Source organism: Alexandromys fortis, unplaced genomic scaffold, assembly GCF_014885135.2.
Source record: "Alexandromys fortis isolate MF-2015 unplaced genomic scaffold, M_Fortis_MF-2015_v1.1 scaffold_134, whole genome shotgun sequence".
Taxonomy (NCBI): Eukaryota; Metazoa; Chordata; class Mammalia; order Rodentia; family Cricetidae; genus Alexandromys; species Alexandromys fortis.
Window position 1 is genome coordinate 1,635,350 of NW_026068007.1, and position 15,885 is coordinate 1,651,234.

The following is a 15,885-nucleotide window of genomic DNA, read 5'->3' on the forward strand; positions in this document are numbered from 1 at the left end:
AGAGATTGATAGAAGAAGATGCCAAATGTCATATTCCAGACTCCTCAAGTACACATGGGTACCACCCATTCAAGGGCATATACCATACACATATGGAGCAAAGCGAACATATAATACACACAAGCATTCCATAACACACATATAAAATCCTTGACCTCTTTACTAACGAAAGATGTTCTTTTCAGGCTTCTCGTTTTATTTGTACTTAGTAATTCTAAGCCTTGTACTTCCTCCATCTCCCACTTAAAGATTTATTGGAATGAAAATTACAACTGAGTGCAAAAAGGGAATATGAAATAAGGCAATTAAGCACAGAAACTTATGTTCTCATGGATTGTTACTTGTTCAAAGTGTACTACAAGAGTTTAAGGAGTTGACCAATTAAACACATATACCATTATGTTTTGAAGTATAAACAGAGAAAAGATTTGATATCAATGAATTATTTATCAAAAATGGATGGTACACAGATAGTTCCTGAAGAGAGGAACTATTCAGAACAAACTGTAAATGTGACAGGCACTGAGGCAGGGATGTGTGATGATCCTAGTTTTGATCTCCGTTCTTTCACAAGAACCCATTTATTTACAAGTTTTCTCCGTCAGAGAGACATCCCGGAAAGCTCACATGCTTTTATCTTCTTACAGGTACGATATCATGAATCTACAGTACACTGAAGCCAATCGCTATGACTATGTCCACGTGGGGACCTGGCATGAAGGCGTTCTGAACATCGACGATTACAAAATCCAGATGAACAAAAGCGGGATGGTCCGCTCTGTGTGCAGCGAGCCCTGCCTAAAGGGTCAGATTAAGGTAAACTGCAAATGCATCCCTGGACATTGTTAGAAATGAGCTTCACCCCCTGGGCCATAGTAAAAAGAACAGCTATTTGAAAGCAAGACTATCCGGAAAGGGTGCCTGAGATTGCTGATCATGCCCTTATGTTTAGCTAAAACTGCCAAGAAAAGCTAAGACATAGGTAACTATTAGGCTAGGATATAGGTTTTTAGCTATTTGGATAGGTATTTAGATGATATTAGATATTTAAGATATCTAGATCTTTGGTTAGGAACTATAAAAACTACTGAAATAGTTTAAGTTTTTATTTTAATAGCAGTGACAAGCTGGGGACTTACATATAATGTAGGCAGCAAGGGGATGAATAACAGCATTAAAAACCGAAAGAGAACTAAGTGTGGAAGCCAGTAATGGTGCTTAGTCATAGTGGCAGCTATTACTAAAGAAAGCTTTGGAGAGCTAAAGCACAGCATGGACTGTGATGGATGTGTTAATGAACTGCGCTGTGGCAATCATTATACAATGCATACATATATCAAACCTCCGTGTTGCCCAACTTGATATAACATTTTGCCAATTATTTTAAAATTAAAACTTAGAAACAAAAGTAAATGTGGGAATCAAACCAGTAATATCACTTAGTCATTGTTCCAGCTATTGTTAAAGAAGGCAGAAGCTGTTCAATTCCAAGCACGTAGCTAAAATGACAATCCAGCATGGGGTTAAGAAATACCAAAACAATGCAGATACGGTGATTAGCATTGCCCTTTCCCTACCAAGTCCTTTGGTTCTCCTGAAGTGGACTATTATTTAAACAAAGAGAGTGTCCAATTTTTAATTGTATTCAGGGGAAAGGAAGTAAGTAGCTCATAATTTTACTATATGTAGAAAACTAGAGAAAATAAATACGAAATATCAGGTTTCTTGCTGGATGGGCTGAGGGGAGGGGAGGTCAGAGAAGAAGGCTGGAAAACATGGCTTTAGGTACAGGCTGTTTATACTCTGGCTGGATGATGCAGGAAGCAATAGAGTATAGGGGAGGGGCAGTGAGCTGGCAAGCAGGCAGCTCAGATAAACTAATAGGTTCCCCCAGCTCTAATTCACTGTGATTCATCTGAAGAAGCAGACGGGCTGTCACGTAAATGTCACACACGCCACAGCTGGGGCTGGAGTTGATCTCGTGTAAAGTGCTGGACCCCTCCCTGTGTCATCATGATGCTTTACTCTGCCCCAGAGCTTCAGACCCCCTCCACCCCATGCAGCGGAGGTCCAAGGCATGAGGAGGAACACTCAGTATACTTAAGCTCCCTAGAGCCGGAGCCTAACCTAGGCTTTTCTGTGGAGGATTGAAAAGCCTTATATGAACTACTAGAAAAGCTGAAAGGTTTTGAACCTCTAAGAGCTTGAAGCAGCTCAGAAGACGTGTCAGGGAGGAAATCCTCATGGTAACTCCAGCCACTTTAAGGAAATAGTGAAGTTCTGAGAGCAGCTGTAGTTATTATCATCTTGCACCTTCTCAGAAGAAGTTACATTAAATTTAATTATACTCATGGCTGCTAGATAGATGGGTGCTAATGAACTCTTACTATGGCCACCGTAGCCATGGTGAGCCCCTTAGTGTGTGGATATTATAGTTGGTGTGTGTGCCACAAACGTTTGTGTACCATGACTCAGTCCTCAGTGTGAGCATGTGGAGAGGTGGTGGGACCTTTAAGAGGTGAGACCAATGGAAAAGTAATTAAGTCATTGAGGGAGGGTATCAATCCTCAAACAGATTAATGTTCATCGTTTGTCTCATTCAAAATATTATTATGACAGTAGTTTGTTATACAGTCAGGTCACTCATGTGCTTAGACCCTTCTGCATGCCGTCACTTCTCCTCTTTATTGTGATGTTGCCCAAAGGAGCCCCCAGGAGCAGACAAGAAGTACTGTCCAGTCTTGGACTTTTAGTCATCAGAACTGTGAACTAAATAATTCTCTCTTTTTTATGAATCCTGTAGCCTCCAGTATTTTGTTTTAGGAACAGAACATGTACTAACTCAATGGTTCATGTTCACTAAGGAGTCTGCACATAGCCTGCATAGTGTGGAGCAAAGGAGATAGTGAGACATTACTTTCCAGTGTATGCAGGGACATTTCAGTGGTCTACGAGTGACTTCAGCCAAATCACCAAAGATTAGCTAACAGCACTGCTTCAATGTGGACATCCACTTTCTTGTCTAGATGGAACTCTTTCACAGTAGGCCATCTGGTGGTACTTAGGAATATGTCCTCTGAGATCCAGAGGCATCAGACTTCCCCTTGCCTGATACTATAAGGCATCAGACCAACGGATTCTTGTTGTGTTGGGCCCTTTTGTTTGCCTGGTTGGCTGATTTGTACATATAGGAAAAACAAAGCATTGGATGACAAGTCATGTGTGGGGAGAACAGAAAAGCCCCAGCTCAATGACTTTCTTGCTCGTTTCCAGTCTGGTTGGCATTGAGTTGGCTTTCTAGATGACCACTACTGAACAGTTAATAGAGTAATCTTGATTTTTAGGATATAGGGTAGAGGAGAAAAATAGCAGGAAAAAATTTCCAGATCCTGCACAACATCTCCTGTCATTCTGTCCTTTGCAGGTTGTGACTGGCTTCTCACACATGTGCTCACACAATATTCCACTTGCATATTCCAGAAGAGAGGCCCTTTGTTCTCCCCAAGTTCAGAGACAAGGCTGCCTGCTTGTGTCAGTCTGCCTAGATGCTGAAGTGTTTCTGGCAGTGTGACTGTGTTACACCCTTATGAGGTTATCACAGGAGACCCCAGTAATCATTGCTGAACCGTTGCAGACAACTTACCGTAAATACAAATCTCTCAGGGGCCAATTTTAGAAATATTCTGTACTCTGCCAGAGAAAAATGTGCCTGTTCTCAGTAGCACCTGCATAGGGGAGATCTTTGCTTGTTTCCCAGAAACACCTTGGGACGTAGAGAAACAAATGGAATCTGAATCCCATTACCAAATAATAAAACTTATATTCTAACACCACTAATTTGCCACCTACCAGGTTTGGGATAGAGAATGAGATCTCAGTAGCCACTGCGAAAATAGTCAGCCTGAAAAGGATCATAGAACATTCATGAATTTATATTAACGGGGAAGTGGTGCCTGTTAGAGGGAGGCCCTTTGTTGCAGGGAGACCACTTGCTCTTCCCAGCTGCCCGGTTAGCTTAGACGGGAAATTATCACTCAGAAATTGTACTAATTAAATCACCGCTTGGTCCATTAGCTCTAGGTTCTTATTGGCTAACTCTTACATCTTAATTTAACCCATCTCCATTAATCTGTGCATCACCACGAGGTCGTGGCCTACCACCAAAGTTTCAGCGCATCTGTCTCTGGCAGCAGCTCCATGGCGTCTCTCCAACTCTGCCTTTTCTTCCTCCCAGCATACAGAATTACTTAGTTCTGTTCTTCCCTGCCATAGGCTCAAAGCAGTTCTTTATTCGTTAACCAATAAAATCAACACATAGACAAAAGGACCTCCCATACCAGGTGCCTTCACAAACAAACAAACAAACAAACAAAACCTTCTAAACATCAAATGCCATAAATGATAAATTAATAATTTGATGTCTTTTTTGAGAATCCATAAAACTTTATTATAATAATTTCTTTTGAGGTTATTAAGCCCATTTTTTCTATTACTTCTTAGACATATATAACTTACAAAAATAATATCTTACCGTGTTAATGCTTTATTGAGAGAGTCAACTCTGGACACGGTAAATAAAATATATTTTATTGTTATTTCTTATAGATCTAGTCTGTTCAAAAGACCCTATGCCATACAGTTCAATATAGAGTATTTAATATAGAAAATTGGTTATAAAAGCAAAGGGAACACTGAGGCAACCCAAAGATGAGAAAGAGTGGACTCCATTTCCACTCTAAACAGAAGGGCAATGGAAGAATTCAAACCTTGTTCTAAGATACTTTCATGCACAATGGTGGGGAGGGAGAGGAGACCTTATCTTCGGTGTTCCTGCCCTTAGTCCTTTTTCTTTGCCAAATAGACCCAGAAGAAAGTGGGCAACAGATCTCGCAGGTGTCCTTGAACCATACGAACTAAGCTACACAGCCTTCAGTGGCAATTTGATACTGCGCAATTCTAACCCAGACAAGTGGGAACTAACGTAGAGAGGACACAAAACCTGAAGGAACAAGAATGGGTAGGAAGTCAAAGGAAGATTCTAGAGGAAAGGAGAAAGGAAGAAGGAAGGAAGTCAGGGACTTAGAGTCACCCAATAAGTCCTTGTCGAAGTACAATGGATTCCTTACAAGTTGCTCCTTGACGTGGTTCTTACACAGAAGGTGTTACTGGCCCTCCTTTATAGGGGCTGAGTCTCATGCTTCTCCATTTTTGCATCTACAATGTTACAACGCTGGGCTGTGTGCCAAGTCAAAGCTTTTATCATCCCATAGCCACACGTTGTTCAACTCTGTCATTATGTGAACTGGCCTGTTTCCCCTAGGTGTGGATTTCAATTCCTAAGCACTGGTTTTTCAACAGTTCACAATAAAAACATAGTGATCCACTTTAAAAATACAAAGGGATGCATTTACGGAATTAGGGAGAAGTGCTTTTGCAAAAGGGGTGGGGAAGTTTGGTAGAGACAAAGTGCTAGAGGATGAATCTGTACAGATTGCTTTATAGATCTCCTGCATGCTCTCCCCACCCCTCCTCTCTGTCTCTCTCTCTCTCTCGCTCTCTCTTTCTCTCTGTCTCTGTCTCTGTCTCTCTCTCTCTCTCTCACACACACACACCTTTTACACCTTTTTTTATTTAAGTTGGTCTAAAGTTTGTTTTCCCAAGACTCAGAGCTTGGGTTGAAAGCTGGACTAAGAGAGAGAAGTTTCTGCTTCTCTTCACATATTCTGGTGAACAGCTATATCCTGCAAGAATTTCCTCATTATACATGTCCTATTGTTATGCAGTAAGGCAATGCTGATATTTTTTCTGCCTTTTGTATTTTTTAGATCAAATCCCAACCACACATATTGTCTTCAAAACTGGAGTAATTTTCCCTGCTCATAAATTTGGACAATCCATTTACTGTATTTTCTACTAGTGAGAGAGAGGTTTAGCTCCATCTGAATTGACAGACAGTACTTTATTCAACCTTAGCCTCATATATTACTCTGCTGTTGTTATTACTGATTTTCGGTCTGTTTGTTTGTTTCATGATGGGCAAAAAAGGCAGAGACAGATTTCTTGAGTAGAAAAGTACAGGGGATATTATAATTTTTAATGTGATGTCAGATGTTTTTATAGATACAGCGTATCTTAAAGAATTCATTAAGCAACCATTTATATTTGTTACTAATGAGAACAGGGTGTTCCTAGGTATGTGCCCTGAGGATTTGTGGGGGCACTGCTACAGGGGTTGATCTCTCTGTTTTTCAGACAGTAGCTATAAGAACTTGGAGAAGTTCCCTTTGGAGAAAACTTGAGATTTCTAATAATATTTTTAAAATTACATTGGTGGTTTTAATTCCTTATATTTACCCTCTCTTCTTTCAATGCAGGACGTTAATAAAAAGTTGCTGGGTTGTTTTAGAGAAGGTGCTACAAGACTGAAGCACATTAGGGATTTAGATTCCCAGGTGACTTAAGCGCTCTCTGATCATCCGTGCAGTAACTGACCCTTAGTAACTCTTTCTTAAGACCCGTTGTTTCCATGTCATTTTCCTCTTCGTATGCACAGCTATCTGTTCATTTTTTATTATTCTTAAGTAGTTCTATGTATTTTGGTCATTTAGTTAGTTCAATTTCAAAATCATTCTCAAAGAGATGTTTATTTGGGAGATTGAATATTCATTCTCGAGCAAAATTATCAGGCAGCTAATATGTCTATACTTTTTCCAATAAAATTAAAAACATCACAAAATTAAGAACATCACAAAATTAAGAACATAAAGACTATGTGATTCTGTGTGTATATGTATCTGTCTCTACTATTTGATGCCAGTTCTTCCTTCTACTTTATTCAGAAATAACAATAATAAACAAGTTTTATACAAGTCCATGTTATTGAAGAGAAAAATGGAGACAGAGGTATGGGAATACTATAATATTACTATACTAATCTCTAGCACACCTGCTAGTAGCGCACTTAATGTCCTCTGGGAACAAAATCAACTTCAGTCATGTGATAGAATATAAAATTTATATTCTGTGAACTCAGCTGGATGGGACTTTGATCAGCATTACCATTCCATTCCTTCTGCAATGACGGAAACATTGTAACATGTCAACAAAATTTCTAGTCACTAATGTTATAACACCGTTCCTGATAAAATCTACTGGTAGATTAGCTCTTGCCCTTTTAATCCCAAAGCTTTGTTTGAAGTACTGAAAACCTAAGAGATATAAAAAGGATGCAGAAAGTGGGTCTGGGAAATTTATTTAGTATTATCTTTTGAATTTGCCTAAATAGTTGTTGTCTGAGGTTTCTGTCCTGCCCAGTCTTGCAGCCGTTTAGTCCCAAATAAATACACTGAGGTCTACATTAATTATAGAACTGATTGACCCATTATCTCAGGCTTCTCATTAACTCTTATAACTTATATTAGCCCTTTATTCTTGTCTATGTTAGCCATATGGCTTGTTACCTTTTTCGGCAAGGCAGTCACATCTTGCTTGCTCTGTGGCTGGGTCACGGCTGCAGACTGCTACTTCCCTCTTCCCAGAATTCTCGTTGCCCCATCTCTACTTCCTGCCTGGTTACTGGCTAATCAACATTTTATTAAAAATAATACAAGTGACAGGATAAAAAAACATTGTCAAATAAGAAAGTAATATCCATTTATTAATTACATTTTTACGTTACCATTTAGAAAGCAATTATTGCTTGAGATATAAATTTCCTACACCTACTCTAAGACTATCTGAAAATGATTTTCAAATAAAAACCCAAAACACTAAATTTCACTGTACTCTCAAAAGTCATTTGAAAGTAAAATAAGAAAAAAAACTTTTTACATTTGTTGAAAATATTCTGTCATTTGACCTTTCCCTGAAATTCTAAAATGATGGTACAAATTTCAAATTTGCCTGAAAATAATTCAGATTTATGAATGCTGAATGGGGTGTCTATCACTTTAAGTTATGGCAATATTTGCAGCTTAATCCTTACTGTTGAAATAGGAGCGGCGGGGCTGCATCCCCGGCACCCGGCCGCCCGCATGGCTAGCTTATGCCCGAAATAATTACACGGAAACTGTATTCTTTCAAACACTGCCTGGCCCGGCTAGTTCCAGCTTCTTATTGGCTAGCTCTTACATATTGTTCTAACCCATTTCTAATATTCTGTGTAGCCCACGAGCTGGCTTACCAGGGAGGATCTTAACCTGCGTCTGTCTGGCGCGGGAGAATCATGGCGACTCCTTCACTAAGCTTCCTTCTCCCAGAATTCTCTTCTGTTTTCTCCACCCACCTAAGGGTGGGCCTATCAAGGGGCCTAGGCAGTTTCTTTATTAATAAGAAATCACTCCCACATCACCTGACTTTACATATGGAAATGTTTGTTATTTTTCATGTGATGGCAGAGGACTTCTGCTACTCTACATGTGGGAATAACAGGGTGCAGGCTGTGCCTTCTGCCATAAACAATGAAAAAGCTTGACAAAATATTTGAAGCCACTGTGTTCTGACATTGGAAGACAGCGTGTAACCTTGATGCCAGGGAAGTGAAAAGAAAATGTGCAAGGAAAGCCCTAAAACCACTCAGGCTTCCTGCCTGGAGGCAATCTCCTGATTGCTCGACTACACAGAACACAGAATTTGGCCATCTTGCTAATTCAAGAAGACAGAACCAGAGTTCGGGAAAGCCAGGAGAGCTGCAGTTTGCAACAGGGAATCAAGACGGTGGATTCCTGCAGGAAAGAAATACGTAATCCAAGAAATTAGTACAGGCATTCCCTTGAGTATTTGAGCATCAGCCTGAACATGAGCAGAGTAGAATCTGCATGGTCCAGGCAAAGACCAAAGCCCAGGGAAGTGAATTCTCAGAGCTGACACAGATCCAAGAAATGTCCCAGTTTCTACCAGCCGGAATAAAGATGTCTTGTTGAACATGCACACAATTGGAAATTGAATAAAGGACCAGAATAATCAGAATTTAATAATGTGGCTGAACAGTTCCTACAGTAAACCATTCTAGGCTTGCTATAGCAAATATGTCCAAACTGCAGCCCATCGGCTTCATGCATCCTAAGATACCTGTGGATGTGGCTCTGATAAGTTTGCAGATGGAAGATAGCACCACAGTGTTAAAGGGATGGATATCGTCCACCAAAGACAGGGTCCAAAGGAGGAAAAACTTGGCTATAACTAACTGCCTGCTAGACAAGGTTGAAAACTAGAGGGAGTGGGGGAAGGAGAGAAAGAGAGAGAGATGGGTGCAGCATCCTGAGCCTTCATGAACATCGTGCCCAACATCTGGTCCAAACTTATTAGATACTGTGAGCAATTTGGAAAACCTAAAACATTATCAGGACAAACATCAAACATTTCCAGCATCTTTGCCTAAGAAGCCTAACTAGCTCTAAGTCCACTCACTTGTCCACATCAAGAGAAAACTACCTAAAAATACAAAATAAACAAAGCATGTGTCTAGTCTATGAGACAGCCAGCCACAACTCTTGGTCCATGTCTATCTTCCCACAGCGTTCTTACAATAAATTTAAAGGATGGTAAGACTTTTTCAGGAGAAAATATATAATCAGTTTTTACTTTTAAAGTAACTAATAAATGTTAATATAACTAAGGATAAAGTTATAGTTTTGTTTCGTAGTGTTACAGGGTCTCACTATGTAGCTCTGAATGTTTTGGAACTTGTGCTATAGATCCGGCTATCCTCAAACTCACAGAGATCCACCTGCCTCTGTCTCCCAAGTGCTGGACTAAAGGTGTGCGCCACCATACCTGTTTTAAATTCTTATTTCTTTAAAGTGCTACAAAAATAATGTAGTTGATTCATTGTATAAAAGTGCCACCAAAAGGCTTCCAAACTCAGGACAGAATGAGTTGACATCCACTCCTGGTCTCTTAGAACATGGGGCTTTCAAACCTTCCTCGGGTTCTTTTAGCAGGTAGGAGTTTGTTCAAGGTTGTTCAAGTACTCACCTGAAACAGGAGCGTCTTGGGTGCCAAGCACCTTCCTAAGAACCTTCATGTACTGTGTATGCATCTTTTTATATTAATTGTTATATTCCTTCCATTTCTTCCCTAGCTGATTTTAAGCAAAATAAGAGCTAAGATTGTAGCTTGCCTTGACGGCTCATGCCTGTAATCCTAGCATCTCAGTATCTGGAAGGCTGGATCAGGAGAATAGCCAAGAGAACAATGCACACCTTGCTGTCTTGCAGGTCATCCGGAAAGGAGAAGTGAGCTGCTGCTGGATTTGCACGGCATGCAAAGAGAATGAGTTTGTGCAAGATGAGTTCACCTGCAGAGCCTGTGACCTGGGGTGGTGGCCCAACTCAGACCTGACAGGTAGGAGCAGATTCACTTGTAAGCCTGGTGCCTGATTATTACCCTCTTTTGTTGTTGTTGTTGCTGTTGTTTTGGTTTGGTTTTTCGATACAGGGTTTCTCTGTCTAGCCTTGGCTGTCCTAGAACTCACTCTGTAGACCAGGCTGGACTCACACTCAGAGATCCACCTGCCTTGCCTCCTATATGCTGGAATTAAAGGCGTGCAACATCATATCCTGATATTGCTTAATAATTAGCTCCTGTTTCTTCAGTACTGTTTTGGGGGACAAACTCTGTGACCCACAGCACATACAAGCCTATTGGAGTTTTCATGGCCTACACTGAAATAAAGTATATTTCCATCTGAATATGAGTGAGCTGATATGTGGTAGGATATTCTGCTATGGAGATTTTTTCTTTTCAAAATTTAACGGAAGGCATTTCAAGCCCACTGAATTTATATTTGCCATCATTTCTTGAGCATCTGCTGTGTGTGTAAGTTACTGCTACAAACTCTAAAGGTTCAAAGGTAAATGAGCCACAGAACTAGCCCTTATTGGCATTTGTATGCCCTTTGTGTGTATGTGTGTGTGTGCATATATGTTATGCGTGTCCATTTTGCCATTGTTCTCTTGGCTTTCCTCCTGATCCAGGCTTCCAGATATTGAAAAGCTGAGAATACAGTTTTGAGTCACAAGGCCTACCTACAATCTTAACTTTTATTTTGCTTAAAATCTGTTAAGGAAGAAATGGAAGGAAAATAAATAATATGAAAAAAACCTTATACATGAAGGTTCTTAGGCAAACAAGGAGACAAAAAGAATGCTGGCCAGTAGAGCGTGGGAGACTTGAAAGTTTATAACAGACTTGGGGCAAATCTGTGAACAAGAAACTGGGTTCAGTTGATGGACACAAGTGTTGAGAAGAGAGACTGGGTAGGATACTGATGGTGATGGCCGATATTTCTCCCAGATCTTGTCTGTGCTAAGACTTTGACTTTCCACACAGGAGAACCGCTGAGAGTTTTGAGGTGGAGAATGACATCATGATGCCTCTTTGCAGATAGGGGATCTGATGGCAAAGTGGAATGCAGACGAGACTGGAAATAGTCATGAGAAAGCCACAACTTTGGTCTCAGTGAAGCATTTCAAAGGTTGTAGGCTAGAACAGCTGCAGAGAAAAAGAAGGGTACTAATTGGATGTAAGAAACTTTTTGGGAGTAAAATTAAGGGAGCTCAGATGTATTAATAATATACATATATAAGTCTATGTATGTTTTTATATGTTAAATATATCAGTATATTAACGCACACATATATACATACATATGTATTTCTAAAAAGCAATGTTCATATACACAAATTTTGTTTATCATAATCCATGTTATAAGCTCACAAGAGAGAAACGTTTCAGAATAATACTTTATATACATTTTACGTCTAGACTCCTAGGAATATTGTCTTGTGGACAAATATAGGCTTAGTGCACTAACCCTTCATCTTAGAGGGAGAAGAAACCCAGAGGCACAAGACTGTATGCACGAAGTCAATGAACCCCTGATTTTAAGACTTCCTGAATACCCTTGAAAGTTTTCAGAAAAGGCAAAAAAGGTGGTGCTGCTGCTGGGTGATTGCTTTTTGCGTCAATCTAAAGAAAACTATGAAAGTAAAGCACATGGTTTTCTCCAAATATAGTTTTTAAAATAGTTAGATAAGTAGAACTAGGTCGCATAGCTAAAATTATACTTAAATGGCACAACCTTGTGAAATGTTAGCCCTGTTAGAGTTGAATCTAAATGAGTATCGATGTAAAATCACCTGGTGTAAAGACCCTTTTCAAAGAAAGCAAATTAGAAGGGAATATGGTATTTTTGTTAGATCGGCATATGGCGCTTTTTCTTTTTCTTTTCTTCTTTCTTCCTTCCTTCCTTCCTTCCTTCCTTCCTTTCTTTCTTTCTTTCTTTCTTTCTTTCTTTCTTTCTTTCTTTCTTTCTTCCTTTTCTTTTTTTGAGACAGGGTTTTTCTGTGTAACAGTTCTGGCTGTCCTGGAACTCATTTTCTAGACCAGGCTGGCCTCCAACTCAGAGATCTGCCTGCCTCTACCTCCCAAATGCTGGGATTAAAGGTGTGTGCCACCATCATCTGGCTGGAATATAATATTTTTGAGGGTATGAACTGCATTAGCCACACTTACTCTGTTTTCTTTTTTCTTAATTCTTTAGCTAAAAACTAGCTTGAAAGTTCTCAGATACCTAAAATTTATCTAACACCCACCCCCTTCAGACTCTCATTCTCTAGTTCTGGAGCGGGACCTATTATGTTAGGACACAATAAATGTCTGTGCTCATGCAGGCAACCTTAATTAAATGCAATAAGTCACATACACAACACCACATCAAAGGAGGCAGCTGAGAAAGGAGAAGAGATGAAAGGAAATAAAAAGGAAATTAAGGACACTTTGATCAAAGAGACACGAGATTGTAAAAAAAATGGTTTTATAACTTCTATTTGTACTTATTTTTATGCTGTGTTTATTCTGGTGCCTTCAGCTTTTGTTTTTCCAGTGTCTTCCAAGATGTCTTTTTCTTCTGTACAGCAACCATTCCTGGCTTAGGAACAGTGTGTCACTGGTCAGTGAGAATCATCTTTAAGTGGAAGGAGAGAGCTCATGCATGGGTTATTCCACCACATATTCCTTACTTTCAGCAGCACATCCTGGGTACTTTCTTTACCTGGATATATCCCATGAGTAGAGAACCTACATCTAAACTCCAGCTCAGAACTGCTCTCAGCATATTTAATCATGTGCAGCCAAAAGTCAGAGAAGTTTAGGGGTCTCTGATCCTTTGTAGAACCCTGCTCTTTGGCGTGGGTATACACACCCACCAACTCTATAAAACACAGATGGAGCAGGACACATGCTCCCTGAAAGGAACATCCTTCACGTATTTATCTTTTTAGATATGCATACCTTTGATGGCCTAGTTTCTCAGATGTTTTTAAGGTGAGTGTAAATATTTGCTTTGAATGACATTTTTTTAGGGCTTTCTGAGCCAAGACATCTCTGAGCCACTTTTATAGGTAGCTTTCAAAAGGTTGACTGTTTACTGATTGGTGCTGAAAAGATTGAAACTAGATCCTATCATTCATTTTGATGAAATGACCCAAAGTGGATAAAAGTCCTATGTATAAGATCTGTTAAGAAGGCACAGGTAAGCACTTGAACATGCTGGTTGGTACAGGCTAAGAATTTTGGAATCGTTTCTCCAAAGCACTGACAATGAAAGCAGAAATGGACAAAGCAGATAATATCAATTTGAGAAGCTTATGTACATCATAGGAAACAGTCAGGAAACTGAAGAGGAAGCCCAAAGGGCGAGGGGCTAGTTTCCTGTCACCTGCTTAGATGTAGACACCATACACATAAATCTTGAGTCTTTTCCTTTTACCAATCTAGGTCATAGCTTGGTTAATCCCTTGAAAGCTCTGAACCTCAACGTTATTACTTGTCAGATAAAAACAATCAAAACGCATCAGTGCCTTAAGAACTATTTGTTCTCCAACCCATCGAGAAACACCACTCTCAGTCTCAGAGCCTGCTGCTATGACCATGAGAGCTGTGTTATACTCTGTGTCAGATCAATTTAGAGAGTTAGAAAATCAATGTGGTTATCAATAGAAAAGCTACCTCATGGATCCATTTATCTCCCTGCTGGGCTCAACAGCTGTGCTACCTGCTCCCAGGCCACAGGCACTGGATGGCTTACACATAGTTTTCCAGCCTTCTTTTGTACTCGGGCCTCCCCTGTCACTAACAAGTCTCTTGTTTTCTCCTCCTCCACAGCAGGTTCTTCCTGCTCAGCCTCTTTTCTCTTACAAGTAAGCCTACACCAAGAGCCATGGTGTTTGAGAGCTGGATCTGACTGGCATCCATTCTCCTCTTTCGGCTGTTGGAGTGAGATCTCAGCTGACTATGGGAATGAACTGTAGAAGCCTTTCCCAGGTTGTCCTTAGAAGGCAGCCGTTCTGGAGAGACAAGAGCTGTCTTTCTTCTTGGCACTCTTTTAAGCTTCCTCCATTCTTTCCCACTGTTCTATTTTCACATGAAAAAGAACTTCTATTTTAAACCTTGTTTTAAAAGGCTGCCAGGGTGCCTCAGAAGGTTAAGTTGATTGTTGCCAAACCTGCTGACCTGAGTTCAATTCCTGGGACTTACAGAAAGGAAAGAAAAGACTTCTGCATGTTTTCTTCCAAACTTCACCTGTAACTCATGACGTATATGAGTGTATACATGCACACACACACACACATGCATGCACACACATACATACACACACATACACAGACACACACAAAATGAAATTTAAAACTCACATTTAAAAAGAAAAAGCTTGTATGTTGTGATAATTGTTCTTTGAGATCAAATCACATTGGGCTTCCCTTGTAGAGCTCTGACGATGTAGCCCAGGCTGGCCTTAAAATGTCCTCCCACCTCAGCCTCCCACGTGAGTCCTGGGATTATAGGGGTATAGCACCACAGCCAGCTGTCACAATGGAACCTAGTCACATATTTAATTCCTTGGATTCTCCTACTGTGAGTGTATCATCTACTTATTGTCAAACGACTTCTCCTACTAATTAGGACTTCATCTTGACAAAGCATGGAAGAAATCTCCAGGACCGTAAATTAGATGAACACCAGTACAATTGCTTTTCTAAGGCTTGACTGTTAAACGAGACCCATATATAGTACATATAAAGGTTACCTTAACATTCACATGCGTTGAGCCATGCAGCAGCTCATGCTGCCTCTCTCTCCACAGTCAGCTACTTTGCCATTATCGGGACAGACTGTTTTGCAAATATCATCCTCACTATCTTCAGAACATATATCCCTCATCCTTATTTGTCCTCATGAGTTAATGACAGCTATTGTCTCAGCATTTCTATTAGCTTCGTGCGTGAGCAGAAAATTGGATTCCATTTGCCACTTACTTGGTGCCATGTCAAGCACAGAGCAAGGGCACAGCACATGGCAATGTGTTTTTGGTGTTGCCATGGTAGCAGCAGTTGTGAAAAGAAAAACCCCACTGGTAGAGAATACCAAAAATCAGTAGAAATATTTAGGAGAGTACAGGCAGTGTCTTTTTGTGGGTGTTTTGTTTTGATGGGTATTTTTTCTTATGATAAAATGTCTGTTGAAATGAAAAAGTGATTTTTCTCTGAGAAATGATTATTGTTGCTGAAGATAAGGTGTGTAAAAGTGTACTGATATCACCCTTGGAGGTAGCTACTGTCTACATAGCTGGTAAAGATTCTCATTAATGAAAATGAATATTTATAAGAGACTTAAATTTTCATAGCATGTTTTTTTTTTTTTTTTCTGGGCCTGAGAAGACTCTGATGACTTCTCAGAGGAAGTGCATTTGTAAGCTACTGAGCTTTTTGTATTTTCTCCTGGGGTATGTACATTTCAATTCTGCACATAAATTTCATGCTTCAATTCTTAGGATTTATAAACATGATTCTTTCCCGTGATAATATAGGTCTTGACAGTGATTTA

At 39.9% G+C, this 15,885-nt stretch overlaps 1 protein-coding gene across 2 annotated transcripts in view; it reads left to right on the forward strand.

The window, feature by feature from the left end:
- The window catches only part of Grm1 (glutamate metabotropic receptor 1), a 365,609-nt gene that overhangs the window by 306,555 nt on the left and 43,169 nt on the right, over positions 1-15,885 (forward strand). For both annotated transcript variants that reach the window (XM_050161614.1, XM_050161615.1), the window contains exons 5-6: positions 648-816; positions 10,218-10,344. In XM_050161614.1, coding sequence (XP_050017571.1) covers positions 648-816; positions 10,218-10,344 — 296 coding nt within the window. The remainder of the gene's footprint in view (positions 1-647; positions 817-10,217; positions 10,345-15,885) is intronic.